Raw genomic sequence first — 24,508 nt, 5'->3', positions numbered from 1 at the left:
AGAGAGGAAGGGGTGGGTGTTGTTGTGACCTAAAAGTAGAGGTTCCCTCTATAAAAGTTTTAGCTGTTATTTTTACCAGCCTCACTACTGTGATAGATTTCACATGTCTCAAGGTTGTTGACTACGACAGGAAGCACCACCAGAGGGAACTGAATCCCAGCAGAAGGGGTTGGTGCACTTGGCACCCAGAAAGATCTAACTTGTGACAGCTGTTCACAGGCAACTGAACTCTTGTGTCCTGTGAGTGTTTTGTCTTGTGAACTTGCAGCTGAAGTCAAAGTGCTTGAACTCACAAGGTGCCTCAGGTGGTGGCTTTAATGTGTCAAGAGAAAGAGACTAAGTTATGTTTATTTCTCTGCCAAGAAACCTGGGTTGCCTGGTCTTGCCAGGAGCACAAGAAATGACATTCCAGTCTGAATAGTTTTTTCAACTCTTATTAGTGTTATAGTTGTAGCAGTTATATTGGGCATTTGATTTTAGCTAGAGTAACTCATTTCATTTAGAGATTCTGAAGAACTAGTTTATTTCTTATCTCTATACAAACTCTTAATTTTACCTATTTATCTTTTTTTTTTTTTTTTTTCCAACAGACAAAATGAATGAAAAACCGAAGCTTTCCAAGACTGGCTTATGCTTTTAAAATCTCTCTCACAAGCAGTACAATTGTTTTGGCTTATTAATTATGTGAACCATTCAGGAAATAATGACTTGTTGCAGATGATACTGTTAAATAACTGTAATGGAAGTTTGATTTTATTGTAATTACATGGATGTTTGTTCTTCAAAAATTGCTTTTACTGTTTTTGGAAGGAGTTGTGCAACTTGAATGTACTTATGTGCTGACTAATAAAAAAATATTTCATATATTTTGTGTGGCCTGTAGGTCTGAATATAATAAAATAAAAATCTGCAGCTGGTTGCTTGATTTATGAAAACCTGTGGTATGATTCCTAATGTCATTATGCTTTTCCCTGTGCTGTGAGGGGTTTGTGAAGGAGAGTCTAACTGGATCAGATGTTATGCCCAGAGTGAACTGGACTGGGAGAAGGGGCTCTGCAGAACCCTCTTATAGTGGCAGAACAGGGTGACCACAAGTCCTGGTACTATTTAAGCCTTTGTTCAACTGCATCAATTTGTCCATCCTGTCCTGACTTGCTCTGTGGGACGTTCCTCAACAACGAAAATTACTGTACCAGTGCAAAGGAATGTGACTTTCCATAGTGTGAATTCCACTGCAGCCAGTCTCTCTCCCTTCAGCTGTGGTTCTCAGGTGCACAGGCTCTTCAGCTATTCTTAATAAGCTTATGAAACCTGACTGAGAGTGTAGCAAAAAATATTTCAGCTGGGAGGGACCTACAATGCTCATGTAGCCCAACTGCCTGAGCCCTTCAGGGCTGACCAAAAGTTAAAGCATGTGGTTAAGGGCACTATCCAAATGCCTCTTGCACACTGCCAGGCTTGGGGCATTAACCACCCCTTTAGGAAGCCTGGCCCAGTGTTTGATTAGTGCAGGGAGAGCTCTAGTCTATGGTGTTCTAGAGAAATCAGGAACTATTTTAGGAGGTGGGATAGTACAGATTCCCCACCCTGTAGATGGGATAAGCTTGTAATGGGATAGCAGTGAGGTTAGTTAAAAAAGGGGATGGTTTTTCTTATATCTATACTGAATTTGGGTATTTCTTGAGAACACCCCAGAAATACAGAAGGATTTAAAGAATCAAGACCAGTGGGTACCTTCAGGTAAAGCTTAGAGGTCCTGTTCTTCACTGGACAAAATTCCTGCTCATGCCAGTGAGAATTTTATCTGGGAGAAGGAAGTTTAATCAGAGTGTAAGGTCTGAGCACCATTTTAAGATGTGTCCTGTGTCACGTGCAGTATTTGTGCAGGGGTTATGCAAACTGTTCCTGAGAGAGCTTTCTGGAGATGGGGGCCCTTTATGTCCTTGTGCTGAGTCTGACTAAGTGTCATAACCTACTTACTTGCATCCTCTACTTTTGCCTGGATAAGTGCGCTGCAAGCTTTGCCTTGACCCACTTTGTACAATTACCTTAGTAGTCGTATGCCAGAATGGGAAATTTGAAAAACAGTGTTCCTGGAGGAAGGTGTGAATAACAGTGGTGGTGATATCTTTGAGATTTCAGAATGACATCACTTTAATTCACGGAGCAGGCACTGACTCCTGATCCCAGCAGGTTTCCTTTACGTAACAGCCACCCACAAATAAAGACAAAGGGATCCTTACAGGTGTCATTCTGCATCGTCTTATTGACCTCAGCAGTGTTAGGCTGATTATCTTCTGGCAGTGGTGTGCCCAGATTCTCAGGGGTAGATAAATTTCATCAAATCTGTTTGTTTTAATGTGTACAAACAGATCTGGAGTGTATAAATACTCGGTATCCATGAACGTTTAGGAAGCAATTGTGTGCTCCTGTCTTGTTTCTGTCTCATCAGTTGTTCAGAGCTTGCTCTGGCCCAATCATAGAGCAGATAATTGAAATGTGGGGCCTTTTTTTGAGCTCCAAACAAAAGAGGAAACTAAATCTGAAGAAGTCTAAATTTTATTTTAATTTCCTTTTGTTCTTTTCAATTATTATCTTAAAAAAGCCTTGCATATTATCTGTTTATAAATATTCAGATATCCTGACTGCCTAATAAAGCCTATATACCAACTTGACTTATTATTTTTGGTTTTGCTAACTGAAAGGATATAGAATTTTCTTGTCTCAGTTTAATGACATGCTAAAAATACAAACACAAAGGAAGTGGTAAATGACAAGTCTTACAAACTAGATTATTTAATCTGTGAAACGTGTTGAGCTGCTTTTGTGTAAGAATTGAAATTTGATAAAAATACAGAGAGACAGGATGGTTAATCCTTTAAATAAAACTATCTTAACAACACTGGAAACATTAAAGTGTAGTGCCTGTTGTTTCTGGAGGCTTTGGGTGTTTTGTGGGATCTTGTTTCTTTTTTAAATAAGGAGGATTGTTTGTGTTTGTTGGATCTGCTTGCTGATCGTCCTTCTGTTTGAGACCTCATCTGCTTTGTGTGTCTGAGATTGGGATGTAAAATAGCTTTTCTGCTTTCTCAAGCCCAGTTAGATTCATGACTTAGAATTGTTAAGTAATTAAATAGAACTAAGTTAAATACATTATCCTTGCTGCTTCCATCCTTTCGTTTCTGCGGTTTGGATTCCCTAACTACTAAGCCCAAAAGATTTTTCAGCCCAACACAGGAAATCAGTGAAACCTTTAATTCTTTTTCCTCCAGAAGTTTGCATTTAGCTACAGACAACTTGAAAGTGTGTAAGAGCTGACTGTTAAAATGACAAGAGGCCAACATACTGTATTTCTCATTCATAATCCTCTTCAGTAATCCTAATCCATTTCAGATCTGTAGCCTTTCTTAAGCATCACATGGGAGAGGATTCTTAAGGCTGCTCAAAACAACTGTGCAGGAAATAAACCGAAGGGTCTGCACTTGTTGCAGAGAACGGCACGCACATTCCACGCTGCAGATGCTGAAAGCCATGGCGCTTTCTGCTGCGTGCCCAAGGGAACAGCTTACTTGATTAATTAGATTCTGAGAAGGAGTTTCTGAATCTGTAATTACTGAGAGATTACTGATTGCTCTGGGTACTGAATAGAAACCAAAATTTAAAAAGTGGAGACCTACTATTGTGTTTATGGTAGTAAATCTGTGAGTTAGGAATTGGTGGCAAGGTAAGTTGCATTTTTATTTTTAATTCTCTGTAAGAATGTTTTGTGTTCAGAAATAGTTAGCACTCATAGTCTGAGGTAAAATACCCTTTTTATACATCAAGCTGCATAAAACTTTAGTTGGTAGTTTTCCACCTGAAATTCTCCTTTTTAGCACTACAGTAACTGCAGGTGCAGAGGTCAGTGCCTGTGCAAAATAAAACAAGCTTCACCATCTTGTTTACAGCTATGAGACATGCAAGTCTGGCGTACACATAAGACATACATGGTATTTACTCTAGGAGGGCAAGGCAGGATCATCACTTTCTCTAGCACTAGCTAACATTTTTATTCTTGGGAGAAGTATATGAATTTTTGTTTTAACTTACTGGTAGTTCTTAAAACTGTTGCTGTTTTTCTTTTGTCAGAACTTAAAATTTCACTTTCCCAGGTTTTCAGGTTTTTCTTCCTAGTAAACTTTCAGTAAGTCTGCTGTATCCTCTCACTGCCTTCCAGATTCTGCTCATCTCTTCCCTCAGTTGTCCAAATTGTCTAGAAAATTGTCAAGTTAGTGGGGATTCAGTTGTGCACGACGGGAAGTGTGTCATCTTTCCTAACATCTCCAAAGATGTTTTGGAGTTAGCTTTGTGTTAGCGTCGGTGTTCCTTGCAGGAAGACTTTGCTCCACGTGGGTGGAGCACCAGATTCTGCACAGCTCTGTAATGTGCACGAGCTCCTTGGTGGTGATGTGACAGAGTGTGCAGGACTTGATTAAAATTGCTGTCACTGGCTTTGTTTTTTTTTTTTAGGAGTAGAAACAATATTTATGGTAAACCAGGAAATTTGCCTAGGCTTTTGTGGTTCTTGTTTTGGGGTAATGGACATAAATTGTGTCAATTTGTGCAAGTTTTCCTTTAATGAGTTTTATATGGTATTACTAAACAAGTCAACAGCTTGTGCTTTAAGAGCTGCAAAAATTAGTATATATTACCCATTGGCTTGGGAGGTGAATGTGGAGTCTGGCTGTTAAATGTTTCTTCTGCTTTTAGAACACTAATTCTGGTGAATGAGAAACACCCATCTTGTCTATGTGCCTGTGGTCTTCTACTGAGGCACTGAACTTTGCTGTTCTGTTAGTTGTCTATGTCCATGTGTGGTTTTCAAGTCCATGCTTTTTCTGGTGGTGGTTTAGTTCTGCCCTGGTGTAGGTGCACATAGTGGGTTTTATCATCTTGCTTTCCTTAGCGTGCGTGTTTGCCAGCAGATGCTCTGTGCAGCAGAGTATACCAGGGCAAAGCCTCGTGTGAATGTATTGCAGCTTCTCAGAGGTGTAGGAAAAAGCTGTTCTAGAGGCCTTCTAGCTGCACCAGAGAAAATGGAAACATGCCTGCAGGAGGAGAATGGTGGCTGAGAGCAAGATGAGAAAGGAGAGGTCTCTAGCTGGCTGTTTCCTAGCTGCACCATTTCATCTCACCTGGTTGTTTAATACAGCCTGTATTTCAGATGATGCTACTGTTCATCAGATCTCCCAGGGTCTGTCTTTAGGGGCCCCTGTTCCTCTTCTTTTTCTTGTGTACAGGATTTTAGGACAGGGAGGGGTGCACATCACAGTTGGGTGGATGAGGAAGGATGAGAGGTGCTGAGCAGTTGGACTGGCTCTTTTTCTTCCTTGCTCTTCCCACCTCTGAAACGGGTTTGATTCCACTGGAGTCTCTGGTTTACCGCTGCGCACTCCTCTGCTCAGGCTGTGGCTCTCAGAACAATCTGAGGGTCATGAAGTGAAAAAGCTAGCAGCTCCAGAAATTGTTTGGGATAGACCTGTTGACAAGACCGTTCATGATAAGATAAATAGGTAGGTGCTGTTACCTGTGCTTGCTCTCTGCAGGTGCTCCTAGGGCACTTACTGTCAGTGTGGATGGCCAAAATTTATGTTTAAAGTAGAGCTGTCCAAATAACAAATGCTTGTTTGTTTTGCAGGAAAGGAGGGAAATGAGGAAAAGTTTTATTCTGTGTCTCCAAAAGTGCTCTCAAATCCAAGGTCACATTCTATCAGAACAGATAGGCAGTGCCCCTGAATGCACCTTAAACAAGCAAAATTCCTAACTCTCTACTTGAGCGCTTGCTTCTAATTTGTTCTGCATTTTTAAAAAGTGATCTGGAAGTGTTTCCTGAAAAAGGATTTTTTTTCCTCACGTTTGCATTTTTAAAGGTATCTCTGAAGGTGCTCACCTCTTCTGAAAAGCTGAAGCATCCATCTTCCTTTGAAGCTGGTACTGTCGGGTTCCTAAGCAGCACTGAAGACAGAGCTAGGCATGCAGGCTGTGCTGACCTCCTGTGTGGAGGGACAGTTGTCTACACTAACCATGCTGCAGGGTTTTTTCTCAGGACTGACTTGGGCTGAATTTGGTCCTGTGGACTGAACTCCCATTAGTATGGGACTGTGTCTTCTGGTGTCATTTCATCTGAAAGGTTATACTAGAAGGCAGTAAGCGGAGGTGCTTGGGGATGATTGTTTTCTAAAGCAAGCTCCCGATACAGAGCAAATGTTTTGTATCAGGTAGCTAATTAATACTTGCCAAAATCTTCAGATTCAGTGTCTTTTGAATAGAAATTTTTGTTTGGATAGCCGGATGGGAGTTCTAAATTTACACTGAGAAATTCTGAGCTTGAAAGTTTGTTTTTCCTGAAATGGGATTTGCCTTGTACAGGAGGTTAAAGTAAAAGCCTCAAGTGCTAGGGATTCTGATTTTTGAGTGCAGCGGTCTGTCTGAGTAGTTAATAATCTGAAAAGCTGTCAGAGTACCTGCATTATTTAAGCACAAAGGCCATAAAGCACTGGATGTAACTGGGTGTAATTCAGAAGTGATTTCAGGCCATTCTTGAGACTGGTATGAAATAATGTTGTTAGAATAAAACTCGAGTGACTGGTATTTTGTTGAGTGCCTTGTTACTTATCCTCCCGTTGCATCACCCGGTTATTGTGAAGATGCCATTGTGCAATTCAGCATCCTGGGCAAGGTAGAGAATTTCAGCATTTCACCTGCCTTAGAAACTTTCCATGCTGAAATGTTGCTTAGCTCAGCTCACCTTCCTGAGCAAACGCTGGATGTGTTCCTTCAATTAGTGTTTGTGCAGATCTGTAGCTGTTTTGAGAGCAAAGACGTGGTGAGGTGGAAAGAGACTGAAGGAGGCAAAAGGATTGCAGGAGGTGAGAAAAGGAGAAGGACTTTTCCCTCTGCTGGGGAGAAGAGCGCTTCTGTAGTCACACTGTCCTGAACCTTCAGAATCCTTTGAGTACCAGGCTCAACACTTTTACAGGTGCTTATTTCCCTCCCTCCCTTTCTCAGCTTTCTCCTCCCCCAGTTCTGGGTTAGAATAAAAATCTGTGTAATTCTGATGCTTTGGCAGTCATACATGGAGTTCTGGTTTTCCTACATGATTGGGGTGTTTTTTTCAGAGGAAACATGTCTAACTGTGAACAACATTCTGGTTGTCCTCCAAGTGAGAGAGTTCAGAATTTGACCTAATCTTGAAATAGGATCCATTTGCTCTGACCAGAGCTTTCCACAGCAGTGAGGTTATCGAAGTCTGGCTGTCCTGTCCTTTTTTACAGGCCAGGATCTGAGCAATTGATGGTATAATATGCTTCCACGCTCAAGCAGATCCACGAGGTGAAGGAAAGCAGTGTTTAACAAAGCTGATTATTTTCTTATGATAGCTAATTGTTATTTTAGACTTATCTTCCCTCTAGCAAATAGAGGGACTGCAAATAGATTTAAATACCATCTGTGTGTTCATCCCTCGTAATGAGAGTTATCCTTCACAGATGGCTATATGCACAAATATTTGCCTGCATATGCTGATTGTTAATCAATCAATTTAATGACTTTTATAGTTCCTGATCAATATTGAAAAGCTTTTTTTTTTTTCTCCTATACAGTGTACAACTGCCTCTCACACGCAGTCACGTGTGGCACCTTCATCCAGGTGCTTCAGCTGTGCGTGAGGAAGTGAGGAGGTAGCATGAGGATTTGAAGATGTGGTCTGATCTCAGAACTCAGGCAAAATTATTTTGTTGTAGCATCTGAAATGAAGGCTCAGGTCAAAGACTGCCATATTGCTAAGAGATAGGAGCCTAAATTAGGTATGTGAAGCACTCTGAGAGTACAGGAAAGCCCAGTTTATACATCTACCATACTAGTACAGTACCCAGATATGCAGTCTCTGCTGGTTTTATACAATTAGGAAAGGTGTTCAAATCATTCCTATTTATATAGCTGACTTGAAATTTGCAACAGTGAGATAGAAATCCTCATTCTCGGATTGTCTAGAAGACAACAAAGTAGCTGGAAAAACCTGGTAGTGGAAGATGTACTTGAGCACAAGGCAGACCATCTGCTCATTGATCTTAAGTGTTAATATATTTAATTATAGATCCTCAGCACTGTGGGACATGTTGCAGCTGTTTTGATTCTGACCGAATGGTCTTTCCTGCATCTCTTTTGTGGCTTTGGTGATACTGGGCCAGTCTGCAACGTTCTAGGAGCATTGGTTGGAGAACATGGGATCTGGTAGTTCTGTAAATCCCAACTACAAGTACTCCCTGCAGAAGTCTGAAAATGGTGAGTGATTCTTTGAAAAGTAATATATTTCCTGTCTGCTCCTGCACATATTTCTTTTCTGAGTTACCTGGTTTTCTTGATAGTATTGAGGTGAGGTTGTGTCTTTCAGTACCCTGTGACAAGGAGTCTCAGCTGTCAGGCAGAAGACCAACAAGCCTGAGAAAATATCAGCTATTTAGATCAGGATTAGATTAAAATCAACCCAAACCTGACCAGAAATGAAGCAGCAAAAAGCAGTTCTGTTACAACTAACATCCGATGGATTAACCAATTGCTGGCTAAGGCATGTGTTGCCATGTGCTGACAGCGAGACAGACGGTATCTCCCTGGTGCTTCTGGTGGACTCAGTTTGTAAAGACTGCGTTAGTGGCACAGGATTGATGAAGCAGAAATATTAGTAAAGCCAGAATAAATAGGGTTCTACAGAAACTAAGATGGTGTGGCTAAGAAAAGCTGAAAAGCAAAAAGTGTGCTTTTTTCTGATTATGTCAGTGCAATGCTCTTAATCTCTGCGAATATTCTAGACAATTTATGTCTCTCGAAGCTGTAATGATTTATTTTTATGAACCCCTCTGAATGACAGTATGAACAAAGGGAGTTTATGAGTGAGAATTTGCACATAAGGAAGTGTAAAAAAGTAAACAGATCACTTTGTTTGAATCATTCTGTCATCAGCACGGGCAGAACAGCAGTATGGGGCAAACTGTTTGCATGTGCTTTGACAGGAAAACCAGTCATTGCCTTTAGAAATGAAGAACGCAGGGATACCGTTGTGACTCAGCCCTTTTTGTTTGTGTTTTTTCTCTGTTGAAAAACCCCCCCTTTTTTTTTTTTTTTTCAAGTAAGTTAGACTTGTCTATTGCCTATAGCACCAGAGCACCACGGACTTTCCCAAAAAGTTCATGGCTATTTTATGGTAACGGTTTATCTATAACAAACAAACTAGTCACTTATTTGAAACTCTGTATTAGACCTGTTATCTCTTAAACAGTTTCCCGTGACAGTCAAACCTCTCTGAATTTCTTGCATTTGGTTCTCAAAATCCTTCAGATCTGCTGATCTGCAGATGTGGAGCTGCTTAGGACTTTTCCACCCAAGCATCATCACGTTCCAGGCGGTGTCCTGTCCCCTCTGTACGAGGCCCAGAGGCTATTCCCTACGGAAAGTGCAGCCAGCAGAGCTCTGTTAAACCGGCCCTGCGCCTGTGGAGAAGGGGATGGGGAACCCGAGAGAGGGTGCAGACTCTCCCTGTAAGCTGATTCCTGAACTATCCTGCTAGCATGAACAGGCCTGTTTTAGTTTGCTGCCACTTTGCCATGCTTTCAGTAGCTTATACGGTGATATATGATTCAGTTTACTGCTTGGATCCTCATAAAATGTGGATAAATCTCTTTCTCTTCCTTTTTTATTATTTTTTTCTAAACTAGTACAAACACTGCCAGATGCAACTCACCCAGGTAAGCTAGTAAATTAGAATACCTGGCTTTTTTCAGTTGCAGAGTCAGTCTCTGTAAAAGTAGCATTAAAAAATCAATGCCTTGCCCATCTGGAGCTTAAAATGCTGTGGATGGTGGTATATATGCTCACTGTGTGCTTGATAACAAGTCTTTCCTAGATTTTATTTTTAATGTTTCAAAGGATCTAGTTTTCATTGGTATATGTGGAGTCATACCTATGAATTTCTGATCGGGATGCAGCTGAAATACATCTGTCTCCTACCTCAGTGATTGGACCTTTATCCACTGCTAGGGGAATGCAAGATATTTAAAAGTCGTTTATTTTAGAGAGTGGTTGTGACTGCAATTCTGGTTACGTGTCAGCCAAATTACTGTACAGGGAGTAAGGCAGCTAGTTTGGGTCTGTTAGAAAGGAGGCTTGGAAAGGTAGCATCAGGAGCACCAAACTGTAGGAAAAAAGTCAGCCTTTCAAGTTTTTTTCATAGCCCAGCAGATCAGTAAGCATTTTCTCAACAAGATATAAGGCTCAGGCAAAGAATACATAAGTTATTCTTGAATTAAGGCTGGCCAAGTCTTACCTTCTTGTCCACGACTTCACCGTGACTCGGTTCCCCAGCTGCACAACAGCAATAGCTCTTCCCTTCTTGTGCTCCACAGCTCCTAGTGCTGTAACAGTAACATAATTTAGAAGGATTATTATTTTCAAGACATAAGCCATCAGCATATCTTCTTTAGGTAAAGGTCAATGTTTCCTACTGAAGGAGGGTGGTTTATGTTACATAATTAATGCAAGCTAATGGAATTAATGTGATCTCTTTGTCTCTTGCCAGCACTTAGCAGCCTTTGGGCTAGAGGTGGAGGATTTCCTTCTTTTTAATAAAGTTTTTCCACCTCACACCCTCCTTTGCACTCTCTGCTTTGGTGAACACAGCAGTCCTCTCACAAACCAGCTGCCAAGGGAATACAAGCTCTTGCAGCAGGGCTAACTCTGTAACTCTTGTCATCTCCATTTGATTTTCGGGCCAGTCTGGAGATGGAGCAGTCATCCCTTCCTCCCTCAGCTAAAGGTGACACGGAGAAGCACTGTTAGAAAATGTTGTAAACATAGGGCTCTAGAGGAGGGCTCCAGAAATGAACAGGAAGGAACACACAGTGTAATCAAAGGAGAGATGCCAAGTAGCAGAGCTTGTTGGCGAGGTGCTATAAAGTAACCAGGCAGTCCAAACGTGGTCAAGACCAGCTAAGGAGGATGGGAGAGGTACACAAAGAGGTGTACAAAGAGGTATTCTAGAGGTACACAAAGTTCTGGTCAAGACCAGCTAAGGAGGATGGGAGAGCTTCTAGAGGTACACAAAGTCCTGTGGCAGAATTTGAAAAAGGAAATGGGAAACTGCAGCAATGTACTTCGCTTTCAATATGTGCACACTTCATCTGAAATAATCTTTTAATGAAAAACACTAAAAGTGGGGAAATGCAGGGGAATGGTTAGGTTTTAAAGATCAAGGGGAACAGCCATCATTTATAGAGGGAAGAGCCCGGTGCCAGTGCTGGCTATAGACTGAACCATGACCAGGCACCTGGAAATTCCTGGCATGCTGTTCCTTCGGAGTCATTACGTGGCCAAAGACCTGTCTTCCTCTTTTCACTGTGGACATTAATTTTGTCTTTATTTTATTCCAAGATGTTAATATTAATGCTAGAATAGATCCCTTCTGAAGTTTGTCCAGAACTGCAAAAGCTGAGGTATTTATTTGGCTTAAAGGCAGACAGACAAACCCCCTATTTTTAAGGCTCTGGAAGGGGACTTGATGTCTTGTTTTCCCCCAGCTCCTTGTGTGGCCTCAGTCAAATTTCTGGTTTCCTGAAGCCCCAGTCACCTAGATTATCAGATGGATGTGAAAATGATCAAGGTAGACAGAAAGGGAGGAAACTGTCTACTAATACTGACGAATGTGTTTGGCTCTTTAGGCCCTAATACGTTAGCGCTGGTGCTGAGGAGCCAGCAGCGATGGTTAGGATCTCTTCAGTGGTCTCTGGTCAGGCAGGGTAAGATCAACCTCTTTACAATACGGTGGAAAAAAAAAAGTGGGTGTTTTGTTATCCTTAATATTTAGGCATCAGAACACCTCTCCTGAAAACCTACTCCTGAAAAATTAAGGTCCCTCTTCAATGTTCAGGGTGAGGAAAGGAGTGGTAGCAGGGTGCATCGGCTGCAGCCACTGCAGGTTGGTTCTGTATTTGTCCCCTAGCTTTCAAGGCAGCTGTCTTGATCCAGCAGTGGTACCGGCGCTATGTTGCTCGGCTGGAAATGCGCCGACGTTGCACCTGGAGGATCTTTCAATCCATTGAGTATGCTTGTGAGCAGGATCAGATCAAGGTAAGATGCCAATGAAATGAATCTGTAGGAAAAGACATAGGAGGGTGGTTTCTGTGCCACAGACTCATAACCCTGTAAGTGCTTCAGTGGGCCAAGGACTGGGTTTCCTGCCCCTTTTTAGCCTACTGATGTCCTGCCTGCTGATGTGTGATGAAACATTAAGTAATGAGTCTGGAAAGAATGCCATAAGGACCATATATCATTGTTCTTCCTGAGTCTGAACACAATAGGCAAGCTTAGTATGTTTGTTATACTTTAACTTTGATTCTGGGTGAAGGTAAAGCTACTTTTTTGACTTCATCACAAGACACTCAGAACTAGAACTGGTATAGAATGATTTGTTGTACATACCAGACAACATGAGAAGGGCATAGATAATACTTCCAGAAAGAAGATCCTGTTAAGTTGCCACTCTGCAGAATTTCATTCCAGGGTGAATGAGGATGGGTTCTCTCTCTCTCTTCTTACAGCTTCACAACTTCTTCACTTACCTCATGGACCACTTCACGCCAAGCACCAATAAAGAGAGTAAGTTTCTATGTGCTGTTTGCAGATGTGGCACCAGCCACCAGCCAAAGATTGCACCCTGTATTGATTTATCACCCAGTGCTGGCCCTTCAGGATGGCATAGAGGGCCAGGAGGGTGTAAAGAGCAATGGCATCAAGAATTTGGATAGGGAGAGTTTTGTCTGGAGACTACCACAGCTGTGCGAGGGATGTGGGGCAATTCCTGCTCCTTAGGAGCTGGAAAGGGGAATAAAAGCTCAGTATGTTTCCTAAGAACAGTATTAGAAATCTGCCTTTCTTCAGTGACCCTTGGTAACCAGAGCTTTGCAAAGTCCATTTCTGAAGTGAGAGAATCCATCTTTAGGGAACTGTGCTCTAGGGTGTCTACTTATTTAGTCTCTCACTTCTAACTGGGGCCGAGGGAGTGCTGTGAGAACCAATACAGTATCTTCCTGAATCTGCAGAGAGATATGTTGTTTCTATGTGTTGGGAACTTGCTAATCACCTCAGCTCTGAAACCTGATGGCAGTTCAGTCAAAATTAACTACTTACTTTGCTGACCACAACCCGCTGAAGACCTCACTCCTTCCTTTCAAACTGCCACCCTTATTCTCACAACCACCTCATATGTTTTTCAGCAAACCTTTGTTAAGGAAGACTTTTCAGTGTCTGTATAAAACAGGACAATAATGTCCTGTTCCTTCAGCTGGGCTCTCAGATGCTACAGCAATAAAAAATAATGCTTATTTGTACAAATTTTGTGCAACACTGAGAATGTAACAGTGCCAGCTTAGAAAAAACAGTGGCATGTAGGAGACAGTTCCTTATTCTGTAGCAGAATCAAAGTAGGAGCGAGCCTCTGTTGCTGCCATTGCTCCTGAGCTCTAGCCTAACCAAATAGCTTCTCCTTAGCAAATTACTACAAGGGTGGATTGAGCCAACTTAATTTTTTCTTGTCTCTTTCTCTTTTCAAAAAAACCCCCAATCAAACGGACCCATCTGCCATCCAGGGGATTTTATCAGTCGCATGCTCGTAAGTGGGGAAAGCTTCAAAGAGGCAGAGCTGGAAAAATACTGTGACTATGAATCCATGGAGGTGCCAGACTCCTATACTGGACCCCGTCTCTCTTTCCCACTGGTTCCTGACCAGGCGACTGCCTTGCTGGAAGCTTTCAAACAGAAACAAGTAAGGATCCCAAAAGGAACCACGCTTTCCCCTTCTCTACACAGGGGTGGAGGATATTTAATTTGGTTTTAGCCTTCCAAACAAGCTAAGCTGATTGGGATATGACAAGGTGGGATGCTTTTAAGTAAAGGGGGGATGGAAATGATAGGGTATCCCCTTGCCATAAGAACTTTGTTCCTTTCTGAAAACTGAAAACTTTTCATAGGTGTGTGCCAATATTAACTTGAATTTAATTTTAAAAGGAAAAAAAACCACCCCACAACAGTCCATGTTGCCACTTTTGAGACATTTTTTGTTGTAATCCCTCAATTTGTGAAAAAGTATAGGATGGCCCAGATGGAAACAGCTGATTACAATCATGTTTTGTGCCATGCAACTTTGTCTCATATTTAAAATGTAAAATGTGAGGTTTTTATGAGGAAGTCCAGTACCAATTCAGCAGCACTAACAAGTCCTTGAACCATTGCAGTGTTCTGCTGCCACCACTCAGGCAAGGTGCTGAACTGCAAAAAGGCCACAGCATCCCTTCAAACAAAACGACCTTTCTAAAAGGTCTCTAGAGTCTTGACTTGTATTAAATGCCTACAGAGTGGCTTTGAGTGAACGTATTTCTGCAGAACACATGGCAGCTCATGGTCTGGTTTAATGTGGAAAAAATCTAAGAAAGATCTAGAGGAGCAGCTTCTTACCTGTGATACTGGGCTGGAATTTGTGCTGCTCTAGAAGGTGATGCTGTCCAGGAGATATAGGCTTGACCACAAAGTGCCAGGGCTTTTGGGGTCTCTTGCCAGCCTCAGTGCTGAGGCTGAGCTGCTTGGTGAAGCCTCTTCCGTGCTGTTGTTGTCCAGTATTTGCCTTGTCTTGTTTGTAAGCCCACAGTTCAGCACTGAGTGTCGTCCGTTTCTGCCATCCAGGCTACCACGGTGGGTCTCTGGGGCCTGTGCAGACAGAACTGCGTCGCTGCTCAGAGGTCACTGATTTCCTGCTTTAATCCCTTTGCTTTCTCCTAGTAGCAGCTCCACGCTCGCTATGTCTTAAACCTTCTCCATGAGACCAGGAAGCACCTCAAGCAGTTGCCAAACATCAGTCACGTCTCCACCCGCTATAGCGAAGAGGTCACCGTGTGCGGTACGTCTGGGTGGGAGGGCACTGCGCAGTCTCTGGGGCAGGACTCTCACATCGAAGGGGTGGGAAAGCTATAAAATGGTAGCATGAGCACAATGCCTGCCTCTGTACTGTGTGTGGAACACGAATGCAGTCCATGAGCAAAATGCTTGTTGCCTTGAGGGGCTGTCTAAAATATCTGGGTTTACCCTCTGATGCTATATTTGAGCTGCTGTCAAGACTGAAGGAAGCAATTCTGCATCATGACCCTATTCCTGCTTGGTCTGGAACGGGATGGGGGTGTTGAAGGAAGGTGGTTTGTCTGTTTGTAGTCTGCATTTAGCTCCCACAAGAGATTTTTTGGGATACATCCTTACCAAACACTGCCCCTAGATGGTAGCATTGACCTTGGCATAGCCTGCTGTAGCAGCGGTGCTGTCAGAGTGATTATAAAAATGCAAGGTGAGAAGGAGGATGGAAAAGATGAGGATTTGTCTGAGGGAAGATGAAGGGTGTTAATGGCAGTGGCTTTTTAAATTGTTACACATTACAGGAAAGATTTAAAGAATTTTTCAACTGGACTCAAACTTGTCTTTGCTCTGTCACCTCAAACTTGGGAATCCTTTCACTAAACCACAGAAACTGCTCCCAGCCAAGGACTGGCCTCAGAACTCAGTCGCTTTCTGTCCTGTTCTGTGGCCTGCGATTATTTAAACAACAAAGTCCTGGAGCTGTTTCAGCTGAGTCTTCAGTAGCAGCAGCAGTGTATGCATTCAGATCCAGAATACTAACACATCCTTGTGTCATAGCAAGGAAATTTGCAAGAGAAAGCTTACCACCATTATTTTCCTACTCTAGGACTAATGTTTAAACTTTGAGATACTGCTGAAAAATAGGCACTTAGCACAGAATTTTGCATGCAGTCAGCTTCTTGAAAAAAAAACAACAACCCCTCTCTCTCTAATATCATGTTAAATGAAAATTTAGTTTGGTTATTATTTTGTATGCAAAGCTTTCTCCTGTGCAGTGATCAAAGCCAAACAGTTTCTCGTGCTGTGTTGTGTCACTGTAAGAGATAAATGAACAAAGCTTCTGCATCAGTCTTTAGAAGATGGTGTGGGGTTTTTTTCTGTCCTTCTCAGGTTTCAGCTCAAGCCTTTTACATCACATCCTTTTGGCACACTGCCTCAAGCGTAAGGGAACTTGTCCCTTGAACTTCCCAAAATATTTCAGTGGTCATGAATTTATAGAGGAGATATTTCATATGAGTTTATTTATTTGTGTCCTTTTAAGTTAAACATACTGTGACTTGTCTTTTTGTGCCTGTTAGGAGACTTGCACGGCCAGCTGGATGACTTGTTCCTCATATTTTATAAGGTAGGCACTGTCTTTGGAGAGGGAGGCTGGCCAGGCATTGTGAGAGGTATCGCGTGGGTCACGCTGAGAAGTGTTTGCAAAACTCGGCCCTTCATGTGCAATTCTCCAGGCCCATTTGATCACTTTTAAACAGCTTCACAAAGCTGCAGCTTATTCCCTTGCTGACTCTGAAACCTGTTACACACGTACGTTTGGGAAGTGCCAGTGGACAGTTTGGCAAGTGCTGATGCCAATGGCAACCCTTCCTAACTGCCAGCTTTCACTTTTCACTGCGTTTGCCACTGGGAGCCTACGGGATAAAAATCAGAGTCAGGATGTGATGTGTCAGGTAACCTGGGACAGGAGTGAGAGAATGTGCAGCTGAAGGGGGGGAGGTGGATGTAGATCACACGAGGAGGCCTCCCTTGTAACACCTGCCTGTTCCTTCCTTTTACAGAATGGCCTTCCTTCCCCTTCCAAGTCCTACGTGTTCAACGGGGATTACGTAGACAGAGGCAAACAGTCCCTGGAGATCCTCATCATCCTCTTTGCCTTCCTCTTGATCTATCCGAAGGAGGTTCATCTCAACCGCGGGAACCATGAGGACCACATGGTCAACTTACGGTACGAGTTCTGTGTGGGGCTGATCGCGACGTCAAGGGTGTCGCTGTGAAATCCCACTGAACTTCCTTTCTCCTGTTCCTTTAGCTATGGTTTTGCCAAGGAAGTAATGCAGAAATACAAGGTACGCATACATTTTTATCTCCTTTACCATGTGAGACATGGACTTTAGAGGCTTCATGCTCCATCTTTTCCTTTCTGACCTATCCTCCTAGGTGCATGGAAAGAAAATCTTGAAGATGTTTCAGAATGTTTTCTGCTGGCTGCCCCTGGCTACTCTGATTGATCAGAAAGTCCTCGTTGTCCACGGAGGCATCTCTGACACCACTGACCTGGACATGCTTGAGAAAATTCAAAGGCACAAAGTAGGTTTTATTTCCTAGATACTGTGACAAACAACAGTGTCGCTGATTTGTGGCGAGGAGCTTATTTCTACACGTCAACTTGGCTGTTGACCAGAATAATCTAAAGGATGGTCTTCCTAGACAAACCTTGTTTAGGTACAGGCTTGGAGCAGATCGTGTTGATTTAACAGTGTGTGTGGAGGAGGTGTGAAGGGAAGAAGCATTCTTGGCTTCTGGCAGAAGTAAGGATGCTAGCCAGGGAAGTGGGGGTAATGGCTTGGGTAAATGGGTGTGCTGGTGCTGACTGTAAAAACACAGCGATGGTAAGATTTTGTCCCATGGTTTCTTACCCTGTTTTTCCCCCTAGATTTCCAGAAGGATTTTGCCAAGTCATTTAACTTGTCTCTGCCTCACTTCCTAGTTGAGAAATTCTACTTCCCTTCTCCAAGTGTAACGACAAACACTTGCATTAGTCACTAGTCCTTGCCTCTTTCTGCTGCCTAGTTTCCAATGTAGATTCAATCCATGTACTCTACCTTTTGTGAAATGTCTGGGCAGCATAAAGTCAATGAAGAAGAGCTAGATCTGTAGTCAGGATGGATGTGGAGCCCCAGCTGTAAACCAAGAATGGCACAGCTGAGAGGACAGCACTAGTAATCTCCCACAATTAATCAGCATTTGATGGCAGCAAAGGGAATTGAGGCTCAGAGGTCTGGTCACTTGACAATCTGCCAATGGAAGATGTTAGAGCTGGAGATGTAGGTTTCCAAGCTGTGTGACCATCTCTTACTTCTTTCAGTTTATTTCTGTATTAAGAGGGAAGAAAAGAAAGGAGTCAAATAGAAACGTGGAAATCCAGGAAACGAACGAGAAGAGCGAAGCAGGGACTGACAAAGCAGGGAACGAGACCGTCTCCAGTTTATCTCTGCAGTCCCAGACCTCCCAGGCTCCCAGCATAACCAACAGGCTGGAGTTCTCCAAGTGGATCCGGCAGACGGTGCAGGAGCAAATCGAGTGGTGCCGCAAGCTGGCTGACATCAGCGACTCGGAGGAGGAGGAGCCCACCTTTTCCAGCGTGGTCTCCTTGACGGAGTTGGATTCACCGTGCTGGACTTGCCAGGAGGAGTGGAAGCAGGTGAGTAGTCCAAGCAGGACCCTGAGCTCCGTGGGATGTGGGTGCTTTCTGCAGGTTTGTTCTGTTATGAGGAATCTCAGTACAAAATAGATGTGTCAGGGCACAGACCTCTCTGTGGAGAGATTTTGCTGCTTTGTGTAGTGGAGTTAAGGAGCAACTCGGTGTGGAAGTGCCGGTGGGCAGGCTAATTGGGTTTGTGCTATTTATTATGTACCACTCTGTCCCCCGAGAGCCTGGTGCTGATCATTCAATGGCCAGTGGTCAGAAAGGGCTGTCCTGTGAGCACATGAACTCTGCTGCTTGGGGATGTTTTGCTAGATACCCGCACTACCTCCAGCCCATCCTTCACCGTGGTTCCCTCGCAAATGAAGAGCTGTGCATGAGAGTCACATAGGAGAACATAAGCTGTGTGCAAGACTGGTGCTAAGCTGCTGTTTTGCTGGCACCTCTCTCCTACCCTTGTGAATCAGCCTCCTCACCGGGCTTCTGGCTTTCTCTGCTCAAGGCTCTGTCTCAGTGTTTGCCCTTAGCACAGCATTCACCTGTTGGTGTATAAAATCTGCTGCTCAGGAACAGAGCAGAGCAACAGGTTTTCTTGATTCACTGCAGGGGAGAGAAATAGCCAAGGCTGACTGTAGAGCCCGGTGGTCGTATCGCTTGCTGTGTACCTGGAGTGTCTGAAGTCAGCTCTGTAGGTAATGAACGAGCACGTCACTCGCTGATGAGTGAGTCGTGATCTTCGGTACTAAGAGCAGACAGAACTTGTGGATTTAGCTGGGCTGCACTGCGAGCAGATTGCTCATCAGGTCGAAGCCTGGGAACTCGGTTTCCTGTTTGTGTTGGAGCAGTCTGACTGTAAGCCCCTTCTGCGTGCTCTGAAACCATCAGCACCTTACTTCACGCTACATACGACATCCTGGTATTCACACCTTATCAGCATAAAGCTATATATTGAGGTCATGGGTAAAGAGATTAAACTTTAATCCACACAGTGGTTACTAAATCAGCACTTAATTACATTTCTGGAGGCTGCAGAATGTCCTGGCTAGAGAGCAAAGGAGTTTAATACTAAGCCTGCTCATGGCCTCAGGGTCTGCTGGGTGTTCCTGCCCTAGGACCTGTGTTTGGGATGGAGGAGGACAGGTAAGGCTCTTTGAAATCTTAAGAGGCAACAAAGGGAAAGCTTGTATCAGGCCTAATTTACAGACACCCCTCTTCCCCCAGGCACTTTGGGCGTGCCTGTAGCTCCAGGCCAATGATACTGTCACCTCTGTGGTGGACCAGGTCTGTGACAGTCCTGTGGAGCAGTATGGTGGTTCAGCTGGGATGCAGGAAGCATTGGTGTCCCTGCCATATGGTAACAGCAGCAGTTCAGGGAGGGATTCGGAGACACAGCTGTATTTGCTTTGGAAACTGTGATGGGTGATATCTGCTGAACACGCTCTATTCAGTGAACTCTTCCAACTGTTTCAGATTTTAGACATTCTCTGGAGCGACCCCGTGTCTCAGGAGGGCTGCAGAGTAAATACGGTGCGAGGTGGTGGCTGCTACTTTGGTCCTGATGTGACACAGAAGATCCTTGAGAAGTACAACTTGCAGTTCCTCATCCGTTCCCATGAGTGCAAGCAAGAGGGCTACGAGTTCTGTCACAACCGGAAGGTCAGTGAGGGGGGTGGCGTGAAGGATACTTGGGTTTCCATCCTGCCAGGGTGGGCTTTCTGTGGAGGCTTATCTCAGCTCTGTATTTCTTCCTATGAGGCTTTGTTAAGTACATACCAAACCCTTGAACAGCCTTACTGGGAGTTACTGAATTGTGTTCCCAGCTGAGATCTTAGGTCAGGGCAGTCTGGAGCCACCTGCTCCGTGGTGCAGGCAAAGCAGGTCCTCATGAGTGGTAGCTGAGAAAAGGTCTGAACCCATTTGTGCCGTTGCCCCCATTTCTGAAGATGACACACAAAAGGGTGTTGTGAAGCTGCTGCAGCAAAGTTTTGCTCTCAGAAGATCCAGTCACTTCAGTGACCTCAACCAAGGCCACTTTTGACTCCGCTCACTGCAGTGGAGAGTAGAAGTTTGTCGGGAGAGTACAAGTGACACCGCAGAAGCCCAGTGTGTGGACAGATCCACCTGAGACCAGAGCTGCCCTCGAGAAACTCGCACCCATAAGGCTTCCAGGCCAGCTGCCACCTTGCTCTTCCTTTTCCACCTAAAACATGGTGCTTTCACAGTCTGTTGACTCTGGGTGGGATCGCTTGTCACTGATGCATGTATATATAATAGAGGATGTATGTACACACTGTAAATGCCTTTCTTTTTTTGGGGTTAGGTGCTGACCATCTTTTCAGCCTCAAACTACTACGAGATTGGCAGCAACAGGGGAGCTTATGTGAAGCTGGGACCAGACCTCGTCCCCCATTTTGTTCAGTACCAAGCCAACAAGACAGCCCATACTCTCACTATGACCCAAAGGCAAGGCTTTCCTCTTGGTCTGTATTCACCAAGTAAAAATTGCCAACACCAAAACTTTGGAAGCTTTCAGAAAGTTTGAGTCTGGAGCTTCACTTGCACAGCTTGATCTGCTGAGTAACAGCACTACAGAAGGATTCAGGCTTTGTGCAGAAATCACTGAGGGAGGCTCAAGGGTTGAGGGAGCTTTACAAGATCAGAAGGGGACTCTTTTTTTAGACTGCTGATTTTCCAGCTTCTCTTTTCAATGTCAGGTTTTAACTTTTGACCCTTGCTGATGCTCCCTTCTTTGTCACTTCACAAACTGATGCAGGGATTCGCTGCATCAGCTGCGGGGAGCTGTGCTCCAGGCATGCAGTGCCTTGTCATAAGCATTGCCATGCAGCTGTAGCCATGCAGAACTGTCGGGTGAAGGTCTGGGCAATCCATGTACAGGCTGGAGGAGTGGGAAGGTGCAGCTTCTCTTGTGTTCTGTGGCAAGTCCTTAACGTACCTCTCTCTTTTCTGCATCCTCCAGAATCAGCAGAGTAGAGGAGTCAGCCTTTCGAGCCTTGCGGGAAAAGCTCTTTGCTCACACCTCAGCCCTCATCAGCGCATTCAAGGCCTACGATAAGGACAATACGGGTAAGTCTGAGCCGAGGGACGCTCGAGTTGATTCTCTGGTAGCACAGGGTTGAAGCAGCTAAATTGAGTGTGCAGCTGACTGGGAGATTCCTCACTGATAGCTGTCAGTGACTGTGACAGGGGGAGGCTGTGTCAGACCTTGCCAGAGTGTCGGTCCCATTTGCTGTTATTCAGTGTCTCTGTTGGGAACCTGGCATTAAAATGAGGGGATGTTGGAGAAGCAAGAGGTGATTAGCTTATGTTTAGCAGTTTAGGCTTGGCACTAGAAGAACCCTTTGGAACAGGAGTATTGATGAAGCATTGGAAAAGACGTCCTTGCACATGTCTGTCACGTGTCACTTGGGAAGGGCTGGCTGATCGTTGGAGCTCCTTCAACCCTGGAGTTTTAAATCACTGGGAAGAGGAAAGTGTTGGATGTCCTCTGTGGCACCTGCCTGTCAGAGTCTGAAGGAAGAAGCTGAGAGTTCATAATTCTCTTGCTGCTAGGAGTGCTCTGCTGCTGCAGTGACTGAGATGTGTTGCTGAGATCTGTCTGTTTGTGGGCTGGGGGAGAAAATGGACGCAGTGGCTGGCAGAACTGCTTTTTTGAGGGTAGAACTGCTTTCTTGCTTTCTTCCCTGGCAGCAAACTTGCTTGTAAAAGTCCAGTTCAGCTGTTACAGCAGTTGTGAAACCAGGGGCTTTTCCATGTTCCTGGAAGCACTAGTGCAGTTGTGTAGGCCATGATTTGCAGGGTGAGCCCAGCTGTAGGCCACAAATCTGTAATGAAATGTCCAAAGTTAGTGTTTTCTCATTGTTCAGATGCCTGCAGCTCCACAGCCCTGATTTCTTGCACTGATCAAAAGCTTGCTGCAGTTGGGGGAACAGTAAGTGCACTTGTGCCTGCAGTGGCTGATGTTTGCACAGCCATGTAGGGTTTTTTCACGTACCAAAGTGCTCACATGTGCCAGGGAGGAATGACACTTGCTGTCAGCAGTGTGGTAGACTGGGTATGCGTCCTGCTCTAGGCTTTTTACTTTGCCTTCGTGTGCTTTCAGCTGCCCATCTCTCGAAGGTTTCCATGGCTTTACCTTTTCCTTTCAGGAAGGATCACGCTGAGCAACTGGGCGACAGCAGTGGAGTCAGTCTTGCACCTGGGATTGCCCTGGAGGATGCTGAGACCGCAGCTGGTGCCCAGCACGACGGATGGCATGCTGGAGTACAAGTCCTGGCTTGATGACTTGGCCGTGGAGCAGCGGAGCCAAGAGGTAAGGACTCATCTCCTTCCATCAAAGCACAAAGCAAAGCAGCTGACAAGATCCCCAGCATGTGGAACCAAGTATGGTAGGAAAGGAGAGCGGACAGTCCAGTTCCTGTATAATCTAAAATCACATTGAAGTCAGGGGAAAAGCTTACATGAACCACAGCACCCCAGAGGCATTCAGTCCCTTGTAGAAATAGATGATGCATGTGAAATCAAAACCTAGATGTAGTTTTGGATGGAGGCTTTTAAGTAGGAAAACTATATTCCATTCTCTGAGTCGCAGTTTTGTAATTGCACAGAGGAAAACCAACTCTGCAACGGTTAAAAAGCGTAGCCAAAGTCACTGTCTTCTCTGTGAGCCTGGCAAAGCTGTTTGGAAGCGAGGGGTTGGTGATGTGCTACAATGCAGAGCTGCACAGAGGGTCCAGTCATGGCAAACCTGTTTCGTGAGCCACACACAATGCAAGTGCCTTCACTGCTGGCAAACTCTCGAGAGCAGGAAACATTTGTATTTACGGGAAGGTCGGCAGGAACTGCTCAGAGAAGGCAGCGAGCTGGCAGAAGGGTAGAACGAGTGTCACCGTGTTGTTTTTCAGCACATCCAGACGAGTTTGCTGGAAGTCATTTATCGGAACAGATCCAACTTGGAGACCATCTTCAGGATCATAGACAAAGATAATTCAGGTAAGGAGGTGTGCAGGGGGTGTTGGTCACTGCACTGTAATCCACTCCACTTTTGGGCTCCTTTTAGTACCTAAGAAGGCGGTTTTTATTTAATGCTTTTGGCTTGGGTCCTTCTCCTCCCTCAGCTGAGGTTATTGCCTCAAGAGCTTCTGAAGTATCACTGCAAGTTTCCACAAACACAACACATTTTGAAGGACCGTGTGCAGTTTGGGTAGAGAAATAATAATTGTTTGTTGTGGAGGAGTTCAGCAGAACAAAAGCTGTGATGAGAGCAGGATCTTGCGAGGTACCTGCTTTTGAGCAGTCATGTCCACAGAATTACTTTGAGAATTTTGAGTCCTGAGAAAGAGTCTTTGCCATCTTTGTCTCCCAAATTGTATTATGTCTTTTTACTGCTTTAAGTTGTATTTTAGCCAGTGTTCTGCACGCTGAGAAGTTTAGTTGCAGCACATGAAATTGAGACTATCAGTTATTTATTTCCTTCCTTAGGGTATGCAGGAAGTAGGGGTGAGACAAGAGATCAAAGATGAGCAGGGGTTCCTCCTTGTATGCTGAGCAGGGACTGACTGTCAGCAGTGCCCTTGGTGACCTTGTGCTGAGGTGGCTGTGCCTTCCTTCTCCACAGGTCTCATCTCATTTGAAGAATTCCGCCAAACCTGGAAGCTGTTCAGCTCCCACATGAACATTGAACTCACGGATGAGGGCATCAACGACTTAGTCCGCAGCATTGATTTCAATAAGGATGGAAACATCGACTTCAACGAGTTCCTAGAAGCCTTCCGCCTCGTCAGACAGTCACAGTAGTGAGAAGATGGTGAGGGTTGCCACGTCCAATGCCTTGACTGTCTGCCAAGCCAGGGGGACTGCTTCCTCCCTAACTGCAGACGCGAAGGAGGGAGAGGGAAGGCAGGTACCTGTAGCACTTATTGGTTGAAAACAGTGACCACCATAGCCAACAGCTGTGATCCAGCTGGGGAAGGTAACAGGTAAAATAGAGAAGCTGCACTTCACTTCTGACCATTTTTCAAAAGGGAGCTGTGTTTGAAGTAGAAATTCCTGCTCAAAGGGAAGATGCAACTTAGTTTA

The 24,508-nt window shown here is 44.4% G+C and overlaps 1 protein-coding gene across 1 annotated transcript; it reads left to right on the top strand.

Annotated features, from left to right (window-relative positions):
- Nucleotides 1–8,261: 8,261 nt before the first annotated feature.
- PPEF2 (protein phosphatase with EF-hand domain 2) lies at nucleotides 8,262–24,368 on the top strand. Its single transcript, XM_010170820.1, has 16 exons — nucleotides 8,262–8,322; nucleotides 12,029–12,156; nucleotides 12,627–12,684; nucleotides 13,674–13,849; nucleotides 14,863–14,977; nucleotides 16,284–16,330; nucleotides 16,767–16,933; nucleotides 17,018–17,054; nucleotides 17,146–17,295; nucleotides 18,074–18,409; nucleotides 19,883–20,068; nucleotides 20,733–20,875; nucleotides 21,390–21,496; nucleotides 22,579–22,742; nucleotides 23,335–23,422; nucleotides 24,048–24,368. The coding sequence occupies exons 1-16, from the start codon at nucleotides 8,262–8,264 to the stop codon at nucleotides 24,224–24,226; spliced, it is 2,142 nt and encodes a 713-aa protein (XP_010169122.1). The 3' UTR covers nucleotides 24,227–24,368.
- Nucleotides 24,369–24,508: the final 140 nt, after the last annotated feature.

Source organism: Antrostomus carolinensis, unplaced genomic scaffold (assembly GCF_000700745.2).
Source record: "Antrostomus carolinensis isolate BGI_N321 unplaced genomic scaffold, ASM70074v2 scaffold16286, whole genome shotgun sequence".
In the NCBI taxonomy this organism is placed as follows: domain Eukaryota; kingdom Metazoa; phylum Chordata; class Aves; order Caprimulgiformes; family Caprimulgidae; genus Antrostomus; species Antrostomus carolinensis.
This window is presented reverse-complemented; position numbering and strand designations above follow the sequence as displayed.